The 22,511-nt window shown below is 53.1% G+C and overlaps 8 protein-coding genes across 8 annotated transcripts; 2 read left to right on the top strand and 6 right to left on the bottom strand.

The window, feature by feature from the left end:
- Positions 1-1,137: 1,137 nt before the first annotated feature.
- J4E86_008181 (uncharacterized protein) lies at positions 1,138-1,542 on the top strand (the record flags this gene model as incomplete). The annotated part of the gene is made up of 1 exon (XM_051448695.1): positions 1,138-1,542. One exon carries the CDS (start codon positions 1,138-1,140, stop codon positions 1,540-1,542), a length of 405 nt encoding a protein of 134 aa, XP_051300291.1.
- A 1,216-nt stretch (positions 1,543-2,758) lies between these two features.
- Positions 2,759-4,270, bottom strand: J4E86_008182 (uncharacterized protein; the record flags this gene model as incomplete). Its single annotated transcript, XM_051448696.1, has 1 exon — positions 2,759-4,270. The coding sequence occupies one exon, from the start codon at positions 4,268-4,270 to the stop codon at positions 2,759-2,761; it is 1,512 nt and encodes a 503-aa protein (XP_051300292.1).
- Positions 4,271-5,221: 951 nt separating this feature from the next.
- J4E86_008183 (uncharacterized protein) lies at positions 5,222-8,344 on the bottom strand (the record flags this gene model as incomplete). The annotated part of the gene is made up of 1 exon (XM_051448697.1): positions 5,222-8,344. One exon carries the CDS (start codon positions 8,342-8,344, stop codon positions 5,222-5,224), a length of 3,123 nt encoding a protein of 1,040 aa, XP_051300293.1.
- A 1,744-nt stretch (positions 8,345-10,088) lies between these two features.
- On the bottom strand, positions 10,089-10,765 carry J4E86_008184 (uncharacterized protein; the record flags this gene model as incomplete). Its single annotated transcript, XM_051448698.1, has 2 exons — positions 10,089-10,675; positions 10,696-10,765. The coding sequence occupies 2 exons, from the start codon at positions 10,763-10,765 to the stop codon at positions 10,089-10,091; spliced, it is 657 nt and encodes a 218-aa protein (XP_051300294.1).
- Positions 10,766-12,034: 1,269 nt separating this feature from the next.
- Positions 12,035-14,137, bottom strand: J4E86_008185 (uncharacterized protein; the record flags this gene model as incomplete). The annotated part of the gene is made up of 4 exons (XM_051448699.1): positions 12,035-12,656; positions 12,706-13,722; positions 13,770-14,043; positions 14,089-14,137. 4 exons carry the CDS (start codon positions 14,135-14,137, stop codon positions 12,035-12,037), a joined length of 1,962 nt encoding a protein of 653 aa, XP_051300295.1.
- A 1,686-nt stretch (positions 14,138-15,823) lies between these two features.
- J4E86_008186 (uncharacterized protein) lies at positions 15,824-16,379 on the top strand (the record flags this gene model as incomplete). Its single annotated transcript, XM_051448700.1, has 2 exons — positions 15,824-16,075; positions 16,191-16,379. The coding sequence occupies 2 exons, from the start codon at positions 15,824-15,826 to the stop codon at positions 16,377-16,379; spliced, it is 441 nt and encodes a 146-aa protein (XP_051300296.1).
- Positions 16,380-16,678: 299 nt separating this feature from the next.
- J4E86_008187 (uncharacterized protein) lies at positions 16,679-18,380 on the bottom strand (the record flags this gene model as incomplete). Its single annotated transcript, XM_051448701.1, has 2 exons — positions 16,679-18,099; positions 18,167-18,380. The coding sequence occupies 2 exons, from the start codon at positions 18,378-18,380 to the stop codon at positions 16,679-16,681; spliced, it is 1,635 nt and encodes a 544-aa protein (XP_051300297.1).
- A 1,124-nt stretch (positions 18,381-19,504) lies between these two features.
- Positions 19,505-21,601, bottom strand: J4E86_008188 (uncharacterized protein; the record flags this gene model as incomplete). Its single annotated transcript, XM_051448702.1, has 2 exons — positions 19,505-19,779; positions 19,828-21,601. The coding sequence occupies 2 exons, from the start codon at positions 21,599-21,601 to the stop codon at positions 19,505-19,507; spliced, it is 2,049 nt and encodes a 682-aa protein (XP_051300298.1).
- Between the last annotated feature and the right edge of the window lie 910 nt (positions 21,602-22,511).

Below are 22,511 nucleotides of genomic sequence, written 5' to 3' on the forward strand. Positions count from 1 at the left end.
GTCGGCGATACGCGTACATGCCGGGAGTTCGCGACAATGGCCGCTAAGAGTAAGCCCTGGTCTGTGCGCGAAATATGTGGAGGCGCGCACTTCCGCGCTTCACTAATCGTCACCGAGGCCCACTTCACCAACTGTGAGAATGTGAAGTTCGAACAACCCTCTGGCTACTTTAATAGTGCTGTACTTAGATACCAGTCTTTGTACCACCATGATCACTATGAAGCGAGCTGGGCAAGTGCGTAAAGGTCGGTAAGACGTACCCCTAGTCTTCTAGGGCAGATTTGAGAACGTGGATCTTTGTTAAGTGAACTGGTGGCTGCGGCCCTTTCATTTCTAGGGCAGATTTGAGACCGTGGATGTTCAAAACTAAAGACTAGCTGTGATACCCACGTCTTCTAGGGCAGATTTTACATCGTGGGTTTTCAGAACTGGAGGGCAGCTGTGGCCACCCACGGTTCCTAGAGCAGTTTTGGCATCGTGGGTTTTCAAAAAATAGAGGGTCGCTGTGGCCCCTGCGTTTTCCAGGGCAAGATCGCAATCGTGGGTCGGTGAGACTCAATGGATATCTGTGTCCCCCCTGCCACCCCATTCGTCTTCAAGGGAAGGTTCGCAATCGTGGGTCGCACTACCTAACTTTAAGACTGGAGGGGTACCTGCGGCCCCTTGATGCCCTCCTCTCCTAAGGCAAGTTTGCTATCATGGGTCGCTATAGATGGTATTTGTCTGTCGCAGCTATACCTAGGTATCTAAATAGCACTATCAAGACCACGTCGTTTTCTCGTACTCACAGCTCGGTTTTCCACTCAAGCACAACGAAAGGTCATGCTGTCTGGAAGGGGACGTCGTCACTGGACCAAAGTCAATTCGTCTCTTGCTCCGTCTTCTGACTACAGCTACGTGACAGCTTCTGTTTGCTTAATGACTTCCGGAGGAGCATAAAACCCGATAGAACGACACTATGATGATTTTCGATACAAAAATCTGGATCTCCTACATACACTGTGACCACTCTACATCGTTAACCGCACTGTGCAGTAATATTACCCTGCCATCGTTGTCAACACCAAGCAAACTTCAGGTCGAACCCAAAAACGATCAGACACCCACTGCTGCGCATAACGCTCAGCACTAACCCCTATGACACAGCCAAATGAACCTGAACAGCCAACCGAACCTGAACAGCCAACTGAACCCGGGCAGCAAGTTGCCGCTGCTCTCGAACCGCCCCCAGGACACTGTTACCAGTACTACGAGAACTACGATTGCGGCCACATGGCTTTCGAATACGATCAACAATTCCCGTGTCCCACATCTCTCGAAACCGGCGAGTGCGACTGTACGGATTGGACACTCACTGCACTTGAAATCACGGTAAAGGAAAACTGTGTTCACTGCGAGAATGGGACAAGTAGGAAGTTGAAGAGAGCGCAGAAGGATGCCGAACGTGAAGATCGGATTCCAGGAAGCACGATGAGCATCGCGGAGAGCAATGAGAGGACGAAGAAGAAGAAGATCACTGAGTTCAGGGAAGAAGATGACTAAGTTCACGTAGACGGAACTTTACAGGATAGAATCTAGGTGTTTAGTTGAATAGTGTTTGATCTCTCTTTCCATGGTTTATCGAAGAGGTTTTCTTCTCCCTGTGATCATAGCCCATAACTTTGCCTTCTTCCCGCCGACCAGTGACACTGTTTGACGCGCCAAGTCAATGTAAAGCAGCATCACAGTAGCTATAATCATGCCATCGCAAAACATTCACGACCCGTTCCTTGACCATATCCCATTCAAGGACCCTATGTAAACGCTAGGTCGAGGAATAGTATAAGATCTCGCAAAATGAACTTATCATATCTGCCTCAACATCACGATCTCAATACACTTTTAGATACTTCGACGACTCTAGACTTATTTCATACCTACATTCCAAGTTACTACCGCTGGTCGGATCCTACATCACGAAGACAATATAGAAGATACGAACAATCCAAAACCATACACTCCGTCTATCCAAACATCAATCACTACCGGTACCACCGACCATCACACCTACCACGATGAACCAAGTCCTACCCGCAAACCTCTACATTCCCCAGCCCTCAAACCCACCAAACAGGTGCGAAAGGTACTATCAACCATATGCCAACTGCCAACACATGATTACTATCTTCGACACCATCATACGTTGCAATATCTACAGACACAACGGCAGATGTTCATGTACAACCCCCGTTACCATTGCTTACCCAGGTCTTGCTGCCCTAAATCAACCATGCATACACTGCGGTAATGGAACGAACGGCAAGATCGAGGAGTGGGAGAGGGAACATAGACGCGATCAAGATAGGAGGCAGCATCGGCCGAACTTCAATGGCATAGATGACAAGCTTAAGAATTTTGACTGTCGAAGATAGATGGGGTTTCGGGTTATGGTATGCTGTGCATTTTTTAGGCGTCGTTGTCTATATTTGGTGATTGGGAAGACTTTCTTTGTACTGTATGGTTTACTTTCATGTTTACAAGGCACTTGGCATAGTCTCCTAGTGGATTTCCCGCAGCAATTATACGGCAATGTGGGGTGCAGCGAGGTATCGGCTTCCTTTATTCATTCATGTACATCTTTCAGTCATATAGCCAATCGGATTCGTAACTCAGACTCGAGTTTTGTGTTCCATGATCCATCATGGACGACGCCTTTCCGTTCTCTTCCTTTATAATACCATCGTCATCTGTACCACTTACTACTCACCCCATTAGACACTCACTCAAACGTCCTCCTCCTCATCCCCACCTCCAACCCCAACGGCTTCCTCAAGAACCCCTCCCTAGTCTCCATCTCGCCCTGCCTAATCTCAAACTCATACCTCCTAAACACCGTGCCCACGATCAACGCCAACTCCATCTCCGCCACATTCCTGCCCACACAAGCCCTCGGCCCATAGCTAAAAGGGATGAACGCCGCTTTCTGCTGCTCGGTCACGTGTTCCCAGCGCTCAGGTCGGAACACGTCTGCGTCTTCGCCCCAGATCTCTGTGGAGTGGTGAATCGTGTATGCGGGGACGGAGAGGACGGTGCCTTGGGGGAAGTGGTGGCCGAGAAGTGTGATGCCGGGGCCAGAGGGGATCAAGCGGGGAAGACCGAGAGAGGAGGTACTGTGGATGCGCATTGTTTCTTTGATGACAGCATCAAGGTAAGGTAGATCTTTGACTTGGGCGTAGTTTGGAACGGCATCTGCATCTGGGAGCGCGTCGTCGAGTTCCTTTTGTAACTTTTGGACTACATCTGGGTGCTGGAGGCAGTGGTAGAGAAGAGCGCAGGAAGTGTTGGATGTGGTGTCTGAGCCGGCGATGAGTTGGGTGAGGGCTTCGGCAGTGAGTTCTTCGCGGCCGAGCTTCTGGCCGCTTTCGTCGCGGCCTTCCATTAGGCGGGCGAGGAGGTCGACGCGGTCAGATGGTTTCTCGAGACGGGCGTTGACGCGGGCGATGGCTATTCCGGCAAGGTTCTCGATCGCTTTCATGCCTTGGCTGAAGAAGGGGTCCGGGAAGTACTTTGCGTAGGGCTTTATGGCGGGGAAACATCCGATGGTGCCACTGACTTCACCTCGGCGGTTCAACACCTCGATAGCAGGCGCATACGTGATCTGTCCTCCCTTGCTGACCTCGGCTTCATCTTTTCCCTTCGCCAGCATACCGAACGGCTCGCCAAATGCCAGATCACCAATGACATCGAAAGCGAGGTAGTTAAACCAGTGGAGCGCATCCATATGATACCATCCTCTTTTCTCTTGAACACTTGCCGCTCTGCGATCCCACTGTTTCTGCAACTCTTCCAGGTTGTGATGAATATACTGCTCAAACTGCAATACACTCTTCGCAGAAAACGTATGAGAAACCGTCTTCCTCTTCCTCGTATGCTCGGCACGATCCCTCGTATTGAACAGCCCCCGTCTTATCGACACAAAAGCATCGTAGTACTCGCTCTTCAGGAATCCATTACCGTGACCGTAGATCTGCGGGATAGCGTCCGCATCCGCAATACTGACGTGATGCGGCTGAATACGAACAAGCTTTCCGTACTTCTTGTGTGCCTCGTGAACGGCGAGATAGCGTTTCCCGCGCCGGCATTGAGCCAAGAGCCAGAGGTTCGTCCAAGCGGCTGGGAACGGAGAGGGGATGTCGCGGATCTGCCAGTTGCGGAGGTAAGGCAAGATGTAGAAGATGATCGGAAGGAGTAGGATAGACCACGGCGTGATCAGAAGCGTCGTAAGAAACATCTTGAGCGTCGTGTCTGTCGAAAGCCAGAAGGTCGGTCAAGAGAAGAGCTTGGCTCTTTATCCGGTAAGAGAAACGCTCTAGCAATAGCACCGAGCCCAACGTACTCTTGTCGAAACTCTATCGTACAAAGCAGACTGACTCGCTTTTACCCTCTTGTACAAAAGGTCTAGGAACAGGCCTCTTATAGTCGCAGGTCGGCTTTTCGTCAACGCGAACCGTGGTAGTATTCACACGTGCGCGTTGCTTTCCCGACGCCAACGCGCGACCAACAGACGTCAGACCCGTCTCGACTCCCTCTCCAAAAACCCTCCTCTAGCCAATCGCACGGCCCCGAAAACCATCTTCTCTAGCCGTGTCGAAGGTCCGAAGGTTTCCAAGCCGGGCGCTTGACCCCGCCTTCCTCTAGTGCGCCGAATGTTCCCCGCGACCTGGTCCATCGTCATCGGGAGCGCGACGCCAAGCCAGCGCAGTAGCCGATCGAATAGCATCTTGTCCGAGAGTTGTGCGTTGATAATGGATGCTGATGTTTCGGTGTTGAAGAACGGCTGTGAAGTGTGAGGTGGTGGAACCTGAGACTTACCGACGTGCCTGCCGCATGTAGCTTACGCGGTGTCACGTCGGAAGTACTCGAAACGCGCCGAAGGTAGCACAGAGATCCCGCGGTCATGTCTAAATTGACCTTTGGATATATGAAAAGCTTACGAAAGCTTACGACAGCTGCGAGAGTCACCATGTTATCACATGAAGAAAGTAAGATATTTCAGAGGGTATTAGATTAAGAAACATCGCTATCTACCTAAGAACGTCCTCCCGCTACAAATGTCCCTAAAAGAGTCAGACAGGTAAAAGGTACCGTCTACTCATACAGCAAACGCCTTGTGGTATCATGCCTTCGATCATCCATCAATGTATCGTTATCCTAGCGTGTATATCGTCCACCAACATGTTACTTAGTTGTTGTCGTCATCGTCAGAGAAGAAGTTCAAGATAGCCTTGACCGCCATAGGGCCCAGCCCGTGGGGCGGGTAGCAAATGTAGCTTGGGTCGTCGACTGCACCCAGCTTCTCACGGAACTCAGTCTTGTTGGTGAGCTTGAGTTCGGTCGCAATGGCGTGGTAGGCGCGGCTGAGCACCTTGACGCGAGTGCCTTTAACGTTGTGTCCTGGGCTGAACTTAGAGCTAGCACCACCGCCAAAGGTGACGCTGGTTGCGCCGCTAGCAGCGACTTGCTTGAGAGCGTGTGTGACAATGTACTCGATTGAGCCACCGGGCGCGCCGGGGAAGTCGAGAGAGTACTTGACTTGCCAGCCGTGGTCGGGTGAAAGCTGCGCCATGGCGACAAAGGCAGCGATAGTGCCGTCGGGTGTGTAGGCGATGTGGTATTGGCGATGCTCCTCGTCTTGCCATGGGTGAATGTTGGTCAAATGGACCTGCTTGCCCTTGCGGTTGTTCAGCCAATCCGCTACACGAGCATCGACCTTAGCCTTGACGTCTGGTGGTGGTGGTGTGCCGAGGGCATAATCGCTAATCTTGACACCCTCCTTCTCCGCGTGGCGGATCTTGCGCTGCACGTCAGAGTCCTTGTCTGCTGGATTGTGGACAGGGTCTACACGCTGCTCTCCAGTGACAGAGAATGTGCGCCAGTTGAACTTGGTTGCAAGCACCTCCTCGGTGGCGTGTCCTACAAGAAGCCACAGTGGCTTGAGGTTGCGCTCCTTCTTGATGTACTTGAGGTAACCAGCCATGGTCTTGAGGTATTGAGACTCGTGGCAGAGAGGGTCACCGACAGTGATGGCGAACCCGTCTTGAGGTACGAAGCCGACAGCCGCACCGGTGTTCTCGTCGCGCCAGATCTCGGTGCGAGGCTCCAACCAGGAGGTGTTGGTGGCATCGCCGTAGTTGGCGATGAGCTTCTCGATAGGCTGGAGGTCGATCTTGGCAACCGCACGATCCTGTCCTTCCCATGGTGGATGCATGGTGCTAGCCTCAGGATGACGCAGCTGCTTGATAACTGGCCGCTCTGGCAAACTCTTCGGGTCGCGAGGGAACATGGAGGCATGGCGAATGTTTCCGAGGTTCATCATCAACATGAGAATACGCTCGAGACCGATACCACCACCACCGTGGGGCGGTGCTCCCCATTGGAAGCCCTGGATGTAGTCTTCCATCGAACCGGGATCAACCTTGAGCTTGCGCATCTTGTCCAGCAGCAAGGTGGAGTCGTGGATACGCTGGCCACCACTGAGAATCTCCTGTCCTCTGCAGAAGATATCGAAGGAGTTGGTGACCGTGGGGTCGTTCGGGTCGTTCATGGCGTAGAATGGGCGTGCGTTCGCGGGGAACTTGTCTAGAATGTAGTAGTCGGTTCCAAGCTTCTGCTTTATGACACGACCGAGCTGAACCTCATCCCTGGTACCCAGGTCTTCGTTCACATCAAGCTCGTTGCCATCATCGTCCCTCCAGCCGGACTCGTTCAGCATGCGAACACCGTCGGCGAAGGGAATGATGGGCGTCTGGTCCAGCCAGACCAAGTCCTCGTGAGGGAAGTGCTTCTTGATGACCTCAATCTCGGGACGGTATTGGTCGTAGATACCCTTGAAAATGGCCTTGAAAGTGCGGTCCAGCACACGGAGGACCTCGTGGTAGTGCTCGTCGATCTGCATCTCCAAATCCAAACCAGTGTACTCAGTCAAATGACGGTACGTGTTACTGTTCTCAGCACGGAAGACGGCACCAATTTCGTACACTTTGCCAAAGTCCGCAGAGATGGCCATCTGTTTAGCCAATTGGGGACTCTGAGCAAGGAAGGCGCCACGGCCGAAGTAGTCGATCTTGAACACACTGGCACCCGACTCCGTAGCACCGCCCTGAAGCTTTGGGGTGTGGATTTCGATGAAGCCTTCCGAATCTAGCTGGTTACGGAAGAGCCTGCAGATACCAGACTGGATGCGGAAGATACCCTGTGAAGCTGTTGTCCTCAGATCGATAACGCGGTTGTTCAAGCGTGTACGATCCGCAATCTTGACGCGGGTGTGTCCCTCCTTGTGGTCTGCATTCGCAAGCTCAGCGTCGACCTCAGCCTGTGAGACCTCGGCTTCGTTGACGTTGAAGGGTAGGTGGTCGGTGACCGCGGCCTCGACGTGGAGGGCGTGTACTGAAACCTCGACGTCGTGGATGGTGGCTCCGAGAACCTCGCCCTGCTTGGCCTTGGGCTCCTGAAGGATACCCTTGACCAGGACGATGGTCTCGGCGTCCAGGTGCTCAGCCCAGTACAACATGTACTTGGAGATATCCGCGTGCTCCAAGAGAACACCCTGGATAGTAGCGAGCTGCTGGCGGAACATCAGGAAGACGAACTTGGAGCTCATCTTCCTGAGATGGTGGATGCGGGCGCGGAAGACGACCTCCTTGCCAACATCCTTTGCGGAGAAGTCCTGGATCCTGTGGCGGGGCTCATGCTTCCACTCGCCAGCGTAGGAGTTGGGGTCGATGACACCGTACTTGGAGCGCTGCTCGGGAGTCAGCTCAGCCAATGCCTGGTCTTCCATCTCCTTCCTCCTCCGCTCGAGCTCTTGCTCCTTCTCCATGTTCTGCTTGTGGCGCTCTTCCTGCTGGGCCTGCTTCTCGTGCTTGCGCAGCTGGCCGCGCGACATGGGCTCGCCCTCGCGGTTGAGGGGGGCATCTTCGTCGCTCGAGTCGTTGCCAATGTGCAGCTTCTCCTTGACAGCTCGCATGGGGCTGTGCGAGATAGATCCGGAGCGGTTGGTCTTGTTGGTCTTGTCAGTGCCGGTGCGGCTCGGGCTCTCGGTGCGGCGGTGGAGGATGCCGCTGAGGGAGTTGCGGGGCTGGTCGATGCTGGTCCTGCTGTCGGTGGGCGAGGCAACGTCGGCGCGCTTGTGCTCGCCGCTTGCTCGAGAGCCGCCCAGGGTGACGGAAGAGCGCGGCGACGCGACGGGCGACTGTGCGCGGCCATTGACGGACGAGGGCGACTTGACGCCGCTCTTCTCGTCGTCCGAGGCCGAGGAGCCGTGGTGCGGCTTGAGCTTGTCAAGCGCTCTCTTGAGGGAACTCATGGCGGGGTGGTGCGAGAGCGTTGCCCGTGTGTGCGTGGTTAGACTACCTGAGCGCAAGTGGGGGCAAGCAGACGCGGGGGAGTTCTGCTGCTGAGGGGGGATGGAAGGTGTTCCTGGGCGAGGGAAAAAGAATTGCTATGGATATGCTAGCAAGGCCGGGAGACGCGAGGTTTAGTATACTGTGGCTGGCAAGGGCGCCTGGCGTGTATGCCGATGCGAGGGTGAATGGGCTATGACGTGACCCCCCAGTTTTCGGTACAAGATGGCTGCGTTTCACTGACAAGCCCTTCCTAGCGCCGAGCTTGTGCACAACACCGACCGTGCGCAAGCGTGACGTAGATGCTAGGGGAGTCCTTCGCTCTAGATCGTGCCTGGCCGTACGAGAGAATCCGCGGGTGCCGGAGGGAGTAGGGCAGATTAGGAGCGGAAGGGCGGGTATGGTGATAATGAATGGACCCCTCCATCACCACAGCACCGCGACTACTATCACGACATGCCTCTTGGACGTAAAGACACTGATATCAAAACTCTGCTATTCTGACAGAACGGCCCGCATGCACAACCCTTTGTCTTCGCTGACACATGCCGCCTCTCTGTCCCAATCGGTAAAGCTGCTGTCTGCGCCTGTCTCGTTCCAGCAGACCCGGTGCTAGTACAGGCAATGACATGCGAAGCTTTTCGAGCCAAGATCTTCAACCCGGCCTGCAGTCCACTTCAGCCACGGGTCGCCTATGTCAGCGTCGACAGTAAGCCATTGGGCCATGCAGAGCCATCAGTCACCTCCCAACAAGCTTCGGCGCTCGCAACTGACGACCGCCGCATGTGAAGGATTAGTCGCGAGAGACGGCTTGGCGTATGCTTACTCGTATTTCGTTGCGGCGTGCCGGGTGAAACCGAGCCTAGTCTCTCCGAGCGCACATGGGAATCATCGACTTTGGCGAAAGCCATGGCATTCTGCCGGATGCGCATGAACAAGGCACAGCCAACTACCAACAACCAGTCGCGACCCTCATCTCTCTGCAACTCCAAATCTCCCTCAAAACCTGCTGTTCTGCCGCTGCGTCACAAGGCATGGCCAGCAGTTGCGAAAGCGAGATGAAGCCCAAAAATAACCGATAACATCGACGATCGTCGTGCCGCAAACCAGTTCTCGCCAGGCACGCTGCGCCGCTCAAGATCGTATTTCACCATGCAAATCACTCAAGACGCCTGCCGATAACCGCCTTTCTTCCCCCCACCAAGATTTTTGTCGGCACATGGGCATTCAGGGAAAGTGGGCTTGACCTTGGACCCGTGTGCCACATTGCGGCTGGAATTATTATGGCTTGTCTCAGCTACACTGTTAGACCGCTTTGGAGCGGCAAGTCGTCCAACAACAGGATCTTGTGCCCCACAAACGAGATTTCGTCCCGCATATGACTTGCTGCTATGCTGTCATGGCTCCTGTTTGCTTGTCACTCTACTCAGTGAACACTCCACCTTGAGATACCGCAATCTCCACAACGCCACTCTTCCCCTGATGTGTACGATGGTAACTAAACATGCAAACCTCTCTGTATCTGTCCGGTGTCCTCTCTTTCTCTCACTTCTCGTCCACTCCTTTCCCAATCGTTCATCTCTCATCTGATGCGAGATAATTCTACAAGTGGTATTGCGTCGCGTGTCATAACCGCCAATCATAAGCGAGCTGCTCACATGCACGGTAATGCCTCGTTGCTACCAACGCACACAATCTGAAGTGCCTTCAAAGTATGCCATCGCGTCTGCCTCGTTCCTTGGCTTCGCTTATCGCCTGCGGTGTCTTCAGACGCGTCCACATTTTATCGCCCTTGTAGATGTAGATCCTCCAACTATCCTCCTTAATGGTAACGCCAGGTTCACCGTGCTTGGGGACCCCGCATTTAACTTCCGACCAGTCCCAGTCCATTAGCTCATCCATCGTAGAAACGGGACTTGACGTCTTAGTCTCTGCTGGCACGACGACGCGTGGATTTGACTCGGACAGTTCTGCGATATCCCTAGTCTTGAACACGTCGTAGATTGACTGCGAGATGGCAGATGCTTCGCGCGACAGCCGGGGTTGTAATTTGACCCATTCCCCCCTGATGGCTTCTCTGATTGCTACCAAAGTCTCGACATCGCCGTTTTCGTAGGCAACGCGGGCGGAGTGAAACGGGAGCTCGAGGCCATCCAAGCGGCGATGGATCGAACTGTAAGTACCTCGCACCGCATATGGCATTGCCCGATATATCAGTTGAAGAACTTCTTCGATAACGCCGTACGCAACCTTTCCTTGCTCGTTGTCCGTGGGTCCCGGGGCTGGCTTGGACTCTGTGATGGAAGAGAGCCACTCCTCTCGAAGTCGACCGTAAAGCTGATTGGTATGGAGGCTAGCGATGGCTGAGTGACGCTCGGTACCATGTCTACCGCAGCTTGTGTAATTTAGGGCCACCAATGTTGCTGTTTTGATGTTGCTCAGCGCTTCGAAAGGTCCTATAACCACAAAGACCGCTGCGATGATGTCTTCCTCAGACCATCTTCAGTAGTTTACCAGAGTAGGCCTAACTTCCAGCCACTTCAGCGAAGTGTTTCCTGATGTAAAGAAGTCGATAAATTTCCGCACGCTATCCCTCGCCTTATAGGCTTCGTATTCATCACCACTGATGCCCCTTCCATGCAGATCAAAATGAGCATCGGACCATCTCCGAAGATTGACGTGGACGGTAAGATGGCGGATGGATCTGGCTGACGGCGAAAATATCATAGAGAGGCTTCTGGACTCCGTACGCCGCCACCATAACTTATTTTGTAGCTGGATGCTATCTTGCGATATGTACGCATGAAATGGAGTCTCTCTATACAACACAGAAGAAGCCTCTTGATTGCCCTTATGATTAACTCGTAGAATAGAAGCGGCATGAACTTGGGGTTGATAATTGGGTTTAACGACCTCAGGAAGAACGTAACGATAAATCATGAGGCGCAATTCAGTCGGAAGCTCCATGAAGTAGCATGGCGCGTGGGTGTTCGTATCGGACATGGCTGGAGGCTGTGTGTGGGTGTCGGAAGCTGCGAGTGTCTTAAGGGTAGCGGTGGTATACAACAGTTGTCGATTTTAGTGAGTCGAGCTGAGGACTGTAGGTGTATGTAAAAAAAGTCAAATATCGCCGTGCTTTATACAACGCCGCTTCCCGATAAGTACCTGCCACGTGCCCGGTACGCGTCCCATGTTACTGCGATGACCCAGAGGCAACCCAGAGACGACGAGTCAACCACACCTCCTGCATTTCATACGACTCATACGCGAGGAGATACTCTACGAAAGAGAGAAGTATCGCATCTCCAAGAACCTCTGCCCGGTACGCGAACCCTGGTTTCGCGACACCCAGAGCAACGAGCTAGTAGCTACCTCATGAGTTCGCTTGCGATTGATACTTTGGGTGAGTCAATGTATACCTATGGTTCGCGTATTTCGAGTTAGTGGGACGCTGACGATGTGTTGAAGGACGACGGGATTGAAGCAAATCCAGAACTTTGCACCTTGGTCGCAAGGAGCGAGTAAACCGGTACCTCCCATTGCCTGAAAATGGCGACCTATAAACCACTGTGTGACTGCACCAACTGTATATACATATCGTCTGCTGCTCATCGACTCACTAGCATGACGCTTTGGGAGTGCCACCCCATCCTCTACGACTTACCCAGCACCCAAACCTCCCCGTTGCTCGATGTATCACTCGTCATGAACAATCTCCCCTGCGAATCCCACGCCAAGCCCGCAGGCCTAAAGCACCCAGAGCTGAAACTCGGTCCATTACCCTGGCATTTCTCTACAGCCGGGTTGTAAAAGATGTCCTGGGCCGCTGTGGTACTAGTAAGAGGCTCAACCGGAGTGTAGTTGCCGTCCGCACCAATCTTGAACTTCACAGCGACGAGCTTGAAGCCGGTGACGGGTGTGCGGTTCCAGCTACCGTGGTAAGTAACGTACATGGTCGTACTATCGGCGTCGAACTTGCAGTCGATGGGTGCAGAGTGAGGGAACAGCGTAAGCTTGGGAGCTGTGGCTGTCTGGACGCAGGTATCGTCGTTCATGTTGGTGCTGGGCTGTTGGACAAACCAATCGCCTACTTTGAAGGCCTTGTCGGTGAAGTCGCTGGGCTGCCAGACGGTGAAACAGGACGGGTAGCCGTACCAGTTGTTGTTGGGCTTGGTCACGTCTCCCATGTAATGGATCTTCTCGCCTGGGTTGTTGAAGTGAATATCTTTTCCGTTGCGCTTGAAGTCGTCGCCGCTGTTCTCTACGCCCCAGAGCCTGCAGCATTGTTAGTATTATCACGCGCGCTCATCCAAGCGAGGCTTACATGTTGTTCTTGTCGAAACAGATTCCGACGTCGTTACGCTGACCGTAGCCAGCGTTGTATCCTCCGGACACGTAGTTGTAGCCTCCGCTTGGAATCTTTGACAGATCGAAGACCTTGATAATGGCACGCGCAGTCTTGGGGTCCGACGTGGCAGAGTCAATGTTGGCATTCGAACCATGGGAAACGACCAGCAGATTCGGATTCTGCGGTGCGAGGGCAAGAGTGCGGGTCAAATGAGAGCCGCCGTTATACATGCCAGTAATGATCGTTGTTCGAGTTCCCAGTGTCCCAGCAGCAGCATCATATGGCCAGGAGTAAGCCTGAGTCATGGAACTGGCGTAGAGCGTCTTTCCGTCAGGACTCATCGCAATGCCGTGGTTCAGGTTGTTCTGCGAGACCAGCATCTTGGTAGAGGTAACACAGCCATCTGTACCCATCTTATGGTACGAGATACCTTTACCAGATTGAACTACTAACATGTTTCCTACACCGTCGAACTGAATGCTACGAGGGGCAGTCAAGCCTCCCGCGACTTTTGTGGCCTTCCATCCGGCTGCGAGACTACCCTGGAATGTGGGACTACCGGCACCGGAGCACGAGGCTGGAATGGCAGCAGGCGCGGCTGGCTTTGACGTTGCAGACGGTACGACGCTTGTCACGACGGTGGTCGGGTCAGCGGAAGGACTTGCTATGGGTGCCGTCAGCAGGTTAGCATTGACCAAGGAATCAAAATTCTCGATGCGTGCAGCGTCCAGATTGTGGATCCATTTTCCCCAGGCCGCGTGGACGTTGAATGCAGAATCATTTCTGGCAGGGTCCTCGACCGAAGAGACGCCGTAGGCCCAGGCAAATTGTGTTGTACCGGTGCCATTCAATGCGTATCTTTCATCTTCGTTGTTTTGCCATCCAGTGCAGCCTTTGCACAGTGCATTGACAGTCCAATGTGTAGCGTTTGTCTTTGTGCCTTTGAGGTAGCTGTGCTCGGCGCCATCGTATCCAAGCGGTAAAGCAATACCACTGTGGGATGTTAGAATCGTCATCGTCAACCTGGGTATGCATCATACAAAGCGAAGCGAGCAGATATCGTCCCGGATTGACCGTTAGGCCAAGCAACGCTCAATGGATTCCAGACCATATTGCCACCCCATGAGAAGCCGACCCATTGATTGGCAATTGGCGCCGTGATCCTGACGATGGCATCATACGGGTCTGTAACGTTCTTCGGAAGAGCAACACCAAACGTCATCCCTGTTTCGGGCTCCGTGTACGACGAGTAACTGATCTTCGTTTCTGCATCGTAGACAACAGTAGACTGTGCCTCACCTTCTTGAGCAAAAGCTTCGTTCTGTCAGTATCAACGGCTAAGGCGGACATTGAACTCACCATAACCAGCAAGTGCCGCAGCACTGCCAATAAGCTGGGTGTAGCGCATAGTGGCGGGATCTGTGGATAGATGGGCGTAGCTATACGTTCTTGACTGTCACCCAGTAGGCCTTTCCCAACTCTTTATGCGGCCAACTCCAACATTTATCGCGACCACAGAGCGAGCCACGAGCCATGCGGGGACATGATTCGATCTCGTCAATCTGTAATTTGCGTTCATTCCTCTGGTATGTCTTAGATGAAAATGTTGGAGAAAGGCTTTGGGAGGTCATATCGAACCACCAATCACTGTACTCGGGATTACGATATGTGACGGACTGCGTACACCAGGATGATCGCTTTGTAGCTTCTGTCTCGCGGATAGGTTTCAGCCTGAGTACATTGATGGAAATGGCAGGTTGATAGTCAGAGTCAGGTGTTGACATGGTACGATTGGTCAATGAAACTTGGTTCTATCAATTTTGATGAGCTGGAACCGCATTGTGACCCGGAACAATACTCGCGATATCCAGTACTCGCTCATGCAGTGTTACTGAATGACGCTAAGACTTGCAAGACCCTGGATAAGCGACGGCAGTTGGCACGCGATGCAAAGCCGGGATATAGATTGGTGGGGAGGTTCTATTGTTGCCTCGTCGGTATTGTGTGGATGGTGTTGCATTCTTCCAAATAGCCCGGGATCATTAGCGAACTCAAACGTGTGGGGAGCCTGTTAGAGCGTTGAGAGATCTAGACGTTGAGATAATCAGCTGCCCTGACTTAGTATCTAGCTTGTGGATCGACACGTCGATTAGTAACTCGAGAGGGAGTATTCGCGCAGTAGGATCCGTTTTCTCATCCAGTCAAGCTTCGTATTTCAACATCGTAAGTTATGGTACACTTTTCATCGCACGACGCGCTGCCTTTTCTTCGCATCATCTTTCTGGTAAGGCTTATACACGAGCCTTGTTCATGTACGCGTTTCCAAAAGTCCACAGGCCAAAGGTCGCGAGAATGCTCAGACCAATAGGCAGCGGCTTGCCAGACTTCATTGCTCGAGGAATAGAGCTGCCAGCGAGGATAACGGAAGCAAGAAGAGCCAACTCAACACCGTACGCTGCGCGGCTGTTGACACGGTAGCCACCGAGCATGTACTATTGTTTGTTAGATGCGCGCAAGGTGGTGATGCATGTAATGTGAGGTCATACCAGAAGTCCGACAGTGCATCCAGCGACGACTGATGGGATAGATCCGGTCCTCACGTAGCCGGTGATGCCGCCACCAGCAGTGAGAGCACCCAGGATGAGAGCGATGTTTCCGAGAGAGCCCTGAACCTCCAATTAGCATCCATTCTACATCATGACTCGTGCGTGGCAGCAATCGGTGATCACGTACCATTGTCGCGTCGTGTTCTGTTATCTTATCGTGCGATTCGTGAAACGAAATTCGGGCAGTCGCGTGAATACGTGAGGTCTGGAAGAAATAACTGAGGATGTAGAAGTTTCTCGTAGAATGCTGAGAGAGAAGGAAGGCTGGGCCAAGTCCATGCCATGATTTGCGGGGATCCAAACGGACACCCGAAGGACACCGAACCGCCGACGCGGTCGGTCGTCGTACCCCAGAGCTCGGACCATCTACGAACATCTGGCCTCAAGCTATCCAGCAGCAGCAGCGACAGCATCACTACTGCGCGTCATCTCCCAATTCCACTTCCAACACCAAAAGTCTCGACACACATCCTCGAGACGTCACGAAAATGGCACCGAAACAGCGCACCACCGCCCCAACCGGCGCCCCAGCTACAACCACATCTACAACAGCTACCCCATCAGCACCTGCTCGCTCAAGCAAAGCAAACAACACAGACGCCGCCGCCATTGCGCAAGGAATATGGAACAAATACGTCGACAAGACACCCCAGCGAACTAAGTTGCTCGATACCTTCCTCGCTTTCCTCGTCATCGTCGGTGCTCTGCAATTCCTCTACGTGGTCTTGGTTGGAAACTTTGTACGTCCTCAATTCTCCCATCACATGTCCAATTTCCACAGTTCCTAGATCCGGAGTACGATGAGATTGGAAGAAATGATATACGAATTGCTCGCTAACGTGCATGGAAACACAGCCTTTCAACGCCTTCCTCTCCGGCTTCAGCGCAACAGTCGGCCAATTCGTCCTCACAGCCTCGCTGCGCATCCAGACAAACTCGGAGAACAAGGTGCACTTTGAGAATATCTCGCATGAGCGGGCATTTGCGGATTTCATCTTTGGCAGTTTATTGCTGCACTTCTTTTGCGTCAACTTCATCAACTGAGCGGGAGATTTGCGGCGTCGAAGAACAAACCAGGGGAAAGGAATACGACAGAGGAGGATACCAGACGGAGTGACATCTGTGCGATAGGTTGACAATACTACAAAAGAGAGGTCTAGGAATTGGACATGTGTAAGAATAAGAGGGTTCAGATGAGGCATGGATAGCCCTGCATTTGGTGGTGGGATATATACAGCAAGGAATATCCCGCTATATCACAAAACGACTGCCCCATCAATACAAGAGCAAGACCACAAGCGATCGTTCCAACACTCAATCTATTTCACCACCCACTCCACCTCTCATTTATCCTTAGCATAATCCCCCAACCCAAACTCCTCCCTAACCGCCTCGCCCAACCTCCTTATCCCCTCCTCGATCTTCTCCCCCGGCGCCGCCGCATACGTCGCCCTAAAGAACAGCGTATCGTGCTCTTCCTCTGCATCCGCATAGAACCAACTACCCCTCATAACCAGCGCCCCATGTTCAATAACGCGCATAAAGATACCCTCTTCAATATTCTCAATGCTCTTCGCAGGGTAACTAGGATGTTTCCGAAAGTCGACCTGCATCCAATGGAACATACCCGCCATAGGAGGTTTCCAGCTCATGACTTCAGTAGGGAGGTACTTCGTACATGCTGAAAGGATGATATCGCGGCGATGTGTATATTGCATGCGCATGTGGATGAGCCAGTCGAGATAGCCTGCGTGGCCCCAGTGTTCATCCAGTAGTTTGAATAAGATGAGTTGGGACATGCCAGCGGGGTTCTGAGTCGACACATCTGCGTGTTTGGAATACCGTTCTACGACTTCGGCGGGTGCGGTGATCCAGCCGATTCGCGATCCGGGCGCGATTACTTTGGAGAAGGAATCGAAGCGAATTACCCGCCCGTCTGTGTCAATGGAGAGGTAGCTGGGCACGAGAGATTCGATGAAGTCGGCATGGGATGCTGGTGGCGGGACGGAGGGCGCGTTGGCGCCGGTGTAGGGTTGCATTTGGAGGAAGTAGTAGGGTTCGTCTTCTAGGATGTGGATGTCGTGCTTTTGGCAGACTTTGTAGAGTGCGTGCCGGCGCTCTGCGCTCTGCGTTGCTCCTGTCGGGTTCTGACCTGTTGGGACGGTATAGAGGATATGGGGTTTTCGTGCGCCGCGAGCTGTTTGGTCCCAGTTCGTTAGAAGAGAGTCCATCTCGTCGGGTAGGAGACCTTCGTTGTCGATGGGGACGCCACAGACGCGCACGCCCATTGGTCGGGCGGTCTCAACAAAGGCGGAGAAGGTGTATTCTTCGGATAGGATCATATCGCCTGGCCGGGTGAACATCCTCAGACACATGTCGGTGGCGGATGTGCTTCCGATAGTCATGGTGCATTTCCAGTCTTGGTATGGCGGATCATGGATCAGTTCAGTGTGCTCGGTCATGAAGCGGAGTAGTTGTGCTGAACCAGATCCCTGGCCATAGTTGAATGCAGTAGCAATGTCGAAGTTAGACTTGTTCTCCGCGAGGTCATGTTTGCCCGCGGTGATAGTCACACCAGACTCCCTAGTCTCAGCTTCCGAGAAGTGACCAATCGTGGGGACCTTGATTGACAATTCTTCAAAGGGAAAGTACTCGCTCGATGGTAAACCGCCGCCGAGAGATATTATGCCGGGTGTACCAAGATACTTTGCTGCTTCTTTGAGAGAGTTGCCCTTCCGGATCGTGGCTTCCTTGGTCATGATATCTATTTGTATAGGTCAGCCATGTAGTCCATGTCGAGAAAATGCTGATTGAAAACGGTATGAACTTACGACTCCATCGCTTGGCTTTGGGCTTGTGATCGTGAGACTTGAGTCTGAAGTTTGCCGTGTCCGATGGCGCTGCCACACCCCATTGAGCCGCAGTCGTCTTCTTTCTTCTTCCAAGAATCTCGTTGCTCAGAACCGGCGCGCTCAACGGGTTTGGGATAGTAACTCCAGACGTATCCGAAACCGCGGAGACTTCGACTGCTGAAGGTGGTGACATCTTGGTCTACGGTTCAACCTTCTTTATTTCCTATTTCAACTTTCGACGCAACGTACAAAGTGATGACAAGTCCGTGGATGAGTTGATTGAAGAGAGTCCAAGCCTTTAAACCTCACTTGATCAGAATTAGCTATCAGCTATCGGTTATCGCACGCCCTACACATGTAGTCAGTCTAAGGCGTGCAGGTGGATCCCTCAGCCGCCAACGTGCATCATGCCTACCCATTCGGGTAGCGGCTAGCCACGGTCTGGGGAAGCGCAGCAAGCGAGTCCACCAGGAACACCTGCCAAGGCCATGCTGACAACCTGTATAGCACAAGCCATGCGCCCTTTGCATGTACATTCACTGCGATGCGCATTCCTGCGTGATTGAGTCAATACGTATCAATTACGAACGCGTACCGTGGAATTCGCATATCTAGAGTACCGCAAGGGCCGGACGAGAACGGATAGTCGTGAGGTAAAGCTACGTAAGATGCTGCAAGACATTGGCCAATCGGCGCTTTTATGGCAACCGCACTGTCACGAGACGCGTTCGGAGCAACAAAGCCGTTGAAACCCGTGATGGACTGACATCTGATGCTGGAATCAGCTGCCGTTGGCTGCAGTCTGTGCCAGCTAATATCGTATCCAGGGAATATTCATCTTTAGTCGAAACGAGGGCTATGAACTTGCAATAGCAATAAATACAGTGCAAGATACTGAACAGAAAGTCTTTGAACAGAAACAACCTGCTTGTAGTCGTCTGTGTCTATGATTGAGTTGAGTCAAGCTCTGAGCTATAGAAAGTCATTACGATGCATCATGCAATTACCCACTTTATCCACCTCAGCTTTTACGAGATGTAACTCCATCAGACATGTTATGACATGACGAGACGATGCAATAGTGTCGACCTCCATCAGGTATGCTGACAAGACCTCGACGCTCAGTCCCAGGCGGCGGTATGCAAAGGACAATGCACCACAAACGCCGTATATGCACAACCCCATATTAGAAAGATTATCGCCACGCTTATGTGGAACGGTTGGAATGACCAACGTGAGCACATGCGGGAAACAAAAACAACAAACGCGAGTAGGGTATAAAAGAAATCGCAAAGGGCCAGCACAACACGCCCAATTCTACATTACCACACAGTTTTCGTCCTTCTCTTTACCATCCTTCTCTTTGCTGCCCTTCTCTTTCTTGAGCTTTCCCTTCTCGGTGACGGTGTTGCTTGCTGGGACGTGCGACTGCCCGGATGCCGCAGCTTGGATGATGGCGAGGCGCTGCTTTGCCCGCTCGTCGCCGGAATCTGCAGCTTTGACGTACCAGACGTTTGCTTCTAGAGGATCTCTCCGGCAGCCAATGCCCATTTCTGTAAAGTATCCACAGGCATACTCGGCTTTTGGAAGACCTGATGGAATTAGTGGACTGTACTTCGCGCTGTTATCGAGAAACTTACCATGCTCTGCAGCTTTCTTGGCCCATTCGTACGCCTCATTCTCATCTTTTTCTAGAACAGGTTCGGCACCGACCATGTACCAGGCGCAGAGGTTCATCATGGCCTCTGGGATATCGGCCTGAGCAGCGCAGTTGTAGTAGTGAACGGAAAGCGCAGCATCCTTAGGGCAGCGCAATAGGCCATGTTCGTAGGCTTCTCCCAGCTTCAAAGCGGCCAATGGGTGACCCAGTTCGGCAGACTGGGTAAACAGCTGCACCGCGTACACTTCGTCCTTGAAAATGTCATCTCCGAAGCCCGTCTCGTGCAGCAGACCAAGCTCATACGGCGCAATGTTGTACTGGAAGTCGGCCGACTCGGTGGCTCGCTTCAGCCACTTCAATCCTTCTCTGTACTTGTTCTGGAGACCCATATCGCCTGTCAAACAAGCCTTTCCGAGTCGTGTCGCAGCTCCAGGATGGTTCTTGGACGCAGCAGCACGGTAAAACTGAACCGCCTTAGCGTAGTCCTTGCGGCAGCCCCAGCCAAACTCGTAGCAAAGTGCGGCACGGAACCCTGATTCAGCATGGCCGTGTTTGCTAGCAGCTACAAAGAGGGGAAATGCACGATCGTGGTCCGGCTTGTCCTTGTTGAATAGACCAGACGCGTACCCATCGGCGAGGTAGTACTGGGCGAAAGGATAGCTGCGGTCGGCTAACCTTTGGAGAATCTGTCGTGCTTCCTTCAGCAACTCTGTGGGGTTCATGCCGTGATCGACACCGCTATTCTCTGTCGCCAGAACCTCGCGGGCCACTTGTATCATGAACAGCGCAAACTCGTATTGCACGGCAGTATCCTGTGTCTTCTTGACGTTTGCCCTGTACATTTCCAGCGTCTTCTTCTCGTCGAGTAGGGAGGCATTCTGCCCCACAACGCCCCGTAGACCTGCATTGCCAAAGTTTGTCGCAGGAGCGATTTGCTGGTTGTACGGGAGGTTGGTCAAATCGATGTAAGACGACTCCGGCCTAAAGTCGGGGGAGCGGCGGCTCGTTGATACGGGGCGGGCGTAAGGGTTTGGTGATCCACTAGGTGATGGGGTTCCAACCACAGAGAGGCGCGGGGATTCTGTGCGACCTCGCATGTTCAGCTCTGAGCCGAGTGTGTATGCAGAGTTGGGTCTTGGAACCGTGCTGCGCGGGACTTGCAGCTCGCCCTCTTGCGCATGGCTGTTAAAGTAGCTGTTGCGCCCGCTGTTATTCGACGAGTGCTGGGAGCCGCCATTCGGCGATTGTGCGGTCTCGCGGGGAGGATATGTTGCAGCCGGCGGGGTTGGTTGGCTCGGGTAGGATACGGGCCGGTATTGCTCTTGGGGAGTGTATATATGGTCCGCCTCGTCGTGTGCATTTGCGACGTCCATCTCTGCAACGTGCGAGAATCGACTCCCGTACGAGCCGTCGCTAATATGCAGTCGCTTGAAGGGAATGTCCTGTGCGGGTGGAATCGAGCTCCCCGAGAATCTGTGCTCAATGTCTGGAGTTTCTCGCGAGGGCGTTCTCGAGTGGCCGTCGGAGCTTTGGTTGAAAGAAGAGCCGGACTGTCTCGAGTCGCGTCCGCCTGCTGTGTCGTGGTGCTCGGTGATGCTGAAAGAGGGCGTTGAGGAGTGGCGCACGGCGGGGGGTTTGCGCTGCTGGAAGCCACTTGAGCCGTTCGAGGCGGGACGATGCGCGCTGTAGGCTTCTTGGTCGGCTGGAATGGGTGGCAATGCCCTGGATGGTGGTGTCGAAGCGACCTGGGACATGGCTAGAAAAAGGCGAATCCCCCTTCGTTAGACCTCTGGTTGCAGTCTTATGTCCGCCTAAGTCCTGACTCGCTGGAACGGCGGGGCTCTAAGATGGTGGTGCAGTCCTAGCGACAAAGAAATCCGCGCATGCGATAAGAGACCGTCTGCCGTGTGGATCCTCTCTACTCGCACAATTCACTGTTAGTACTTGAATTGCGGTGTGACGACGGGCTGGGATACTGTTCGCCAACCTCGGCCTCAGGATGCGCACCCTGGGATGATGATCTACAATACAGAAAAGGATTAGACTTACAGGGAGCGGAGTGGAGGGTTCGCAGCTTCGGCACTTGGACCCTGAACAGAACGCGAACAGGTAGTCTTCTGGGTCAACTATCAACCTGCAACTTTCGCGCCAACAGTTCTACGTAGCAGGCAAGGCAAGTGGGAGGTTGACGCTTTTTGAAACCCCACCCGATGCAGGCAGACCCTCGTATAGAATGGCGAATAGTGGACTGGGCGGCAGAGGCCGGCTCGCTGAGGAAGCGAAAGGGTGTGTGACTACAGTTGAAACACGAGCACTATCGATCTATTCGGCAAGAACCGAAAGGGGCGCAAGTAATCGATGGCGGCTCACGGAGGAATATTGGCAAATGTGGAGGAGCTTCTGCATGTACATGGGCATGCGTCGATATTTGACTACTGGCCCCAGGGCTGGGCGCTGTTTGAGACACGTACGCAGTGAGTATTAGGAAGGTGGCGTCATCAACCATCTGGTCACTGTCCAAACGTGAACCGCAGAGTTTGTTCAGGTGGTCGGGCAGACATGTTGAGGCTTGACAGTACCTAGAGACTACTTATCCAAGCTACCGCTGCCTCCGAAGCTCCGCCCGCAACTATCGATTCCTATACATGTGACAAATGCTAGCTA

Source organism: Alternaria arbusti (assembly GCF_024043155.1).
Source record: "Alternaria arbusti strain BMP 1465 chromosome Unknown scaffold_12, whole genome shotgun sequence".
Classification (NCBI taxonomy): Eukaryota; Fungi; Ascomycota; class Dothideomycetes; order Pleosporales; family Pleosporaceae; genus Alternaria; species Alternaria arbusti.